The sequence below is a fragment of the Lolium rigidum genome, chromosome 1 (genome assembly GCF_022539505.1).
Source record: "Lolium rigidum isolate FL_2022 chromosome 1, APGP_CSIRO_Lrig_0.1, whole genome shotgun sequence".
In the NCBI taxonomy this organism is placed as follows: domain Eukaryota; kingdom Viridiplantae; phylum Streptophyta; class Magnoliopsida; order Poales; family Poaceae; genus Lolium; species Lolium rigidum.
The window spans coordinates 113,110,901-113,116,630 of record NC_061508.1 but is presented as its reverse complement, the minus strand read 5'-3'; the positions used below and the strand labels follow the sequence as shown (position 1 = coordinate 113,116,630).

Below are 5,730 nucleotides of genomic sequence, written 5' to 3'. Positions count from 1 at the left end.
CATCTGAAGTTACCGTTTGATATAAACATTGATGATCATATATTTCCAACGTTGCATCATTCATTCGACATTGTGGGTCCTTTGTGTGTGGGTCGATGTTTCTATGCGACGACCATTGCATCTTTTGGCGGCCGCTGTTCATTGCCAACCCATGATTATGCTCTCTTCTGAACTCATGAATGTACCATCCATGGTCATCTGCTCTGTGCAAACGAATCATAGCTTGGCAGCCGCATCAAACAGATCTTGAGTTCAAGTGCCTAGGTTTCCCCTGTTCATATGGTAAAAAAATTGTCGTCATTAAAAAGGTGATCGTTGCGACAAAGCTGCATTTTACAATATGCACTGTTTAACTTGGGGTCATGACAATAGTTATTTCTGCTTACCTCGCACCCACATGTTATGTCCTGCCTGATTTTGCTCTTTGCAGGGTTCAACCTTGACGACCTGTATCTTATTCCGAAACCAATCTCCCATGAGTAGATATTGTAAAATCAAATGCTTCAGGCAACGAATCAAAGTCCATCCCTATATCTTCTGGTTCAATTACGGCATCAGAGATCCTGTCCCTGCATCGCCTCATAGCCTTCTCTAGCGCACTCTTCTTTCCTGCACCTGCTTCCCTGGAATCGGAGATTTCTCCATGTCAGAACCTGTAAAATTATTGGAAGAATAACCAGGCCGTTTCATAACTGATTAAGTAACTTACAGGGACTGTTTTTGGCGGAGAACCAACTGTTTTGTGGCTAACGTGCGAGGTACATTTCTTGGCCAGGGACTGGGGGTGTGCTATGTAGATACTAATATTTTGCATAACTTCGTCATGATCATGCATATTGGATATGTGCCATATTCAGACCGTAACAGGACAAATTGAGATAATTTGTCTGCGCATGACAAAAGGGACCATTTAAATTCTAACTATGGTCTGAGGTGATTCTGTTCTACACCATTCGCATCACAAAAATCAGCTATAGAAACCACAAAAGATGGCAGTACCATGTGAATTTGTATACACGCCAAACTTTTATATTCTAGCAGTACAGATGACTTTCGCCTACAGCACTCTCCAGCTTAATGAACTGACTTGTCAGATACACCGAACATTTTTTCAGCCAAAAAATGCCAGGTGCATTTCTTGGCCAGGGGACTGGGCATGTGCTATGTTAGAATATCAGTTAGCTCAACAAATGTAGGTACTAATATTTTGCGCTAACTTCATCATGATCATGCATATTGGATATATGCCATATTGATATAGTACCAGGACAATCAATATAAAAAGTTTTGCACGTGACAAAGGAGAACTCTTAAATTATAACTATTGTCTAAGGTGATCTGTTATACACCATTTGCAGCACAAAAAACATCTTTAGAAAAGACAAAAGGGCCCACATCCTGACATTAAAGAAGTGTTGCGGAGAGCGATAATTCAGTTTTCAATTTTGTATGCCCTGAACTTATATATGACAGCTCGAATAAGTCAAAAGACAAGCGACAAACTAACAATTTGCTGGTCTGCTGTGTTCTATACCATTTCTAAATATGACTATCCACTGTACGAAAAACAGTATGCCTACACCCATATTTCCCCATGACTGCGTGGTTTATCATGTTTCGCCCTGACTGTTTTTTCAACAGCGTAATGCCAACTTTCATCAAAGAACTCTGTCCGACTTATCCAGCATTTTAAGGAACTACATAACTACCATAGTTAAAGTTCATCCAAAGAAAAAATCCCATTCTTACAGCCATTCGTACACACCTAACTAAAATGCAAGGCAGTGAGGGCACCGCGCGCCCAGAGATCTCAGCCGATGTCATACTAAACTATCATGAAATATGCTCATTGCTAGCTCTCCATCTCTGCCACTAACCATTCAGGTACGGTGGTCTATGCCCCGTCTAATGGACATCGCAATTCTAATGTCGTTTTCAGCTAAATGAAAATAAAATGACTGCTGGAAAAAGGGTGTGTAGATTTGGCAGACAGGTTTCGTAAACCAAGAATCAAAGCAAACTATCAGGTGACTAACCTTGGCTTCCAGGTGCGCTCTGATGGAGGGGACTCGCTTGACGTCGGCACCTGCGAATCATCCGGCAAGCACCATTCACTCTGCAACTCTGGCTCTGACAAGAAACCTTCAGCTGAAGTGGGCGACTCGACGCCATCGCGTATTGGCTCGCTGCTGCAATCTCCGTCCTCCCCAATCCGGCTGGCCATGGATCGCTGACTCGTTCGCTGGAATCAGAGCTCAAGCTGGACGGAGAACCGCGGGCGGTTGTCTCGGAATAATGAATCGGAATGCTTGGTAAACAATCAGACGCAAGTTCGTGGATTGGCCTTGACAATCTGGCACCAATTTAAACCAAATCAGGAGGAGGGGATGGGAAAAACGTTGCAACGGTGAGGGATTTTGAGATCTTACCTGATGAGCAGGTTGGTGAATCTCTCCGAGTCGCCGCCCATCAACATCTATCCGCGCACGGCCGGCTCGAATCCTCTCTTCCAGGCCTGTCGAACGGCGAGCTCTGCAGGGCGTCGGAGGATGGAGGAAGGGGAAGGGTAGCCTGTGAGTGAGATTCAAATTTGAACGGGGGAGGGTGGGGGCAGTAGATGGGGGGCCAGGGCAGCTCCATGAGCTCGCCGTACTGGCCGGCATGCACCAAGGACGGCGAGGACGCTCCGGACGCCCTGTATCCGCCGACGGCCTGTCCTCCAGACTGTGCGTATTGCTATATGGCCTAGGCGTATCAGCCCGGAGGTAGGGGTCAACCGCCCGTCTGCGTGGGTCCGGTTGCTCGAATCTCCAACAAATAGACCGGTCTGGATTAGGGGTGGGCGCCATAAGGTCCTGACGTTGTATTTACCGTAGAAGTCACACGTTCACACTCCATGTGCATGGAGTATTACCACATATGCAGGTGCAGGTGCATGTGCTTATTAACTAACAATGTTGCTTAGGCTAACAGGCAACATGCACCTATCGTTTCTAGTTTTATGCATTCAACCAGCTGCATGATGCCTTATACCGATTGTCCTACACCGATTGAATTTTCATGTAGTAGTAGATGATGTTCACAGATGCCAACATTCATTTGTCATTCTACGTAGTAGCTAGGTAGCATTAAGTTCAAATGTTATAGCAATCCACTATTTTATTTAACTTAGTAGCTGTGTGAACTGGTGGTACATAGTGAGGCTATACTATTTATGATCTTGCAGAGTGTGTATCAGAAATATTTATGTTGGCAACGTGAAGTCAAATTTTAGTCAATATATCTAATGACTAATGTTAAATACACTTATTGCAGAAAAAAAAAGAGCATCATGGACTTTAGGCCAAACATCTTTTCTAGTATTTATGATGAAAGAGTATGATGATGCGGGAAAGTTCCGCGGCCAAAATGGGTGGACTAAAGAAGGATGGAATGCTATGACACACCGCTTAAATTTGAAGCACCCTGGAGCTGATTTTACTATGAAGCAGGTGAAAGATAGAGAACAGAGGCTCAAGCAGGATCACAATGTGGTTAAGTCTATTTTAGAAAAGAGTGGTTTCGGCTGGGATCCTGAGAAGGGAGTGCCAACAGCTCCAGATGAAAAATGGGATGAGTATCCAAAGAGCAGCAGAAGTGGCGATACAAAGCATTCCCACACTATGATGTTTTATATGAAATTTATGATGGTTTGTTCTCGCAATAATACTGATTTTTTAAAATTTTCTCTTATGATGTTACTAACAATGTATTTCCTTTCTACTTAGGTAAAATAGCATCAGGGAAGCATTGCAAAAGGACAACTGATAGTGTTGGCGAGAGGTACAACATGCATCATTATCCAGAACATGGAAGCTATACAGACGAAGTTCTAAGGGAACTAGCTTGGATTCACCTGAAGCAACACTATCTGCTCCAGGATCTTCCATGCCCCAGTATGACTGGAACCAGAACATATATGGGGATGATGTTGATCTGTCATATGCTGGATTCACGGAACCTCAGGGAAGTAATGCACATCAGTCTTCAGCTGTGGAAGATCAGACTTGTGTGGAATCACCTCGAAAGAAGAGGCTTCGGAATTCAAAAGGACCTGATGGAGGAAGTGAGAAATCTAAGCCTAAAAAAGGTAAGGACGTTATGCTGGAAAACCTTGTTTACGTGAGGGAAAAAGAACTCAAGACTTATGAAGAAATAAAGACGAAGCAAATTGATAGCTACAAAGATGTCAAGATGGCGCAAATGGAAAGAAATGATCCTAAAAATGACCCCTATGGCATGCCCAGCTGCATTCAGAAACTGAAAACATTGGGACTTACAGCAAGTGAACAGTATAAGATGATCAACCATCTCAAAGCAGATATGTTAAACCGCCAAACGTTCATGTAAGTGGAGGCTGATGTTCTTGACGTGATTATTAAAGAAGTGGTGCAACCACAAGTCTGAATGTTTCAAGGTTACCTAAGTATGAATTAGTGATTTTGTTTCAATAATGGTACAACAACAAATTTTTATTCTGTATCATCCACTGTTTTTGCTCCTCTCTTATGATGAATTGAAAAGCAGTAGAGTGCCAAATAGACACTCCCTTATTTTATTCATGCTACTTCTGAAGTACCAAAATGTTATAAAACAAATAAATTCTACTTAAAACAATATGGAAATACAGAAAATCATGCAGTATTTCTTCGGTTCCGTCTAAGATAGTCTTGATAGTCTTCCCACATTGCATTAGCTATTTCTTCCCTTTTTGCGTTACCAAGTGTTCGCCGCACATTGAGAGAATGTATATCGCTCGTATACTGCTTATCTCCGCTAGGGACATCAATTATTTTGTTTGGATCAATATCTGATTCAACTTCATCCAGCCAATGTTCGCCACCTTCATTAGTGCAAATAAAATTATGAAGAGCACAACATGCTATTGCAATTTCTGCTTGTGAGTCGATGGGGTATTGTGTAGCACACTTCAGAACTGCAAAACGCTTCTTCAAAGTACCAATGATACGCTCAACATGATTACGAAGTTGTGCATGCCTTAAATTGAATAGCTCTTGAGGGTTTTTCGGCCTCTGATTGCTTCTTCCTTGCTCTTGCAAATGGTACCTCACATTGCGATAAGGTGCGATGAAGTTAGGTGTGTTCGCATAACCTGCATCCACCAAATAAAATTTTCCCTCGGGGACATAGAAATTGTTTTGAAGTGCATCTTGTAGCACTCGAGCATCAGAAGCCGATCCTTCCCATCCGGCGCTGACATGCACAAAATGATTTTCAAAGTCACATGCAACCATGACATTTTGTGACAATGTTCCTTTTCTATTACGGTAAGGATCTTGCTCCGTTGGAGATATGCTAACCGGAATGTGTGTCCCATCTATGGCTCCAATGCAATCCTAGAGAGAAAAACATAATTATATGAGAAAATACCTACATTTATATTTAGCTACTATCATTAAAAAGGATATACAAGACAAATAATACCTTAAAATATGGCATGAATTTTGGGTTGCTTGCAACTTTGAAAGGAACATTAATTGGAGGTAATTGTATTATGCTTGCTGATAATACCATGAGTGCGTTCAACACAATATGGAAATAGCGGCTTATGGTCTCTCCACTATGCTGAAACTGCCCTTGAAGTGTACGATTGCTTGCATTCTTAGAAACAGCATATAGAAAAATGGCAACTTGTTCTTCGATGGAGACAAAATCTGTATCTCTTAGAAG

At 42.2% G+C, this 5,730-nt stretch overlaps 1 protein-coding gene across 3 annotated transcripts; it reads right to left on the bottom strand.

Moving 5' to 3' along the window:
* Window positions 1–2,808, bottom strand: LOC124680103. Of its 3 annotated transcripts, none has more exons than XR_006995434.1 (4): window positions 2,430–2,808; window positions 2,037–2,353; window positions 387–653; window positions 1–271 (listed from the first exon to the last, which is right to left on the bottom strand). XR_006995434.1 is itself a non-coding variant. In XM_047215301.1 (3 exons), the coding sequence occupies exons 1-3, from the start codon at window positions 2,474–2,476 to the stop codon at window positions 790–792; spliced, it is 462 nt and encodes a 153-aa protein (XP_047071257.1). In that variant the 5' UTR covers window positions 2,477–2,808; the 3' UTR covers window positions 663–789. The 3 variants fall into 3 exon arrangements, 1 of the variants encoding a protein (XP_047071257.1); XR_006995433.1 differs by having other exon boundaries at window positions 387–623; window positions 2,430–2,805; XM_047215301.1 differs by lacking the exons at window positions 1–271; window positions 387–653 and adding an exon at window positions 663–887.
* Between the last annotated feature and the right edge of the window lie 2,922 nt (window positions 2,809–5,730).

Coding starts and splice junctions, on each gene's coding strand:
- LOC124680103 (XM_047215301.1), bottom strand. CDS start 2,476: ATGTTGATGGGCGGCGACTCGGAGAGATTCACCAACCTGCTCATCAG. Junction 2,354..2,429: donor TTCACCAACCTGCTCATCAG/GTAAGATCTCAA, acceptor AATTGGTGCCAG/ATTGTCAAGGCCAATCCACG. Junction 888..2,036: donor GAGCGCACCTGGAAGCCAAG/GTTAGTCACCTG, acceptor TGTCATGCGCAG/ACAAATTATCTCAATTTGTC.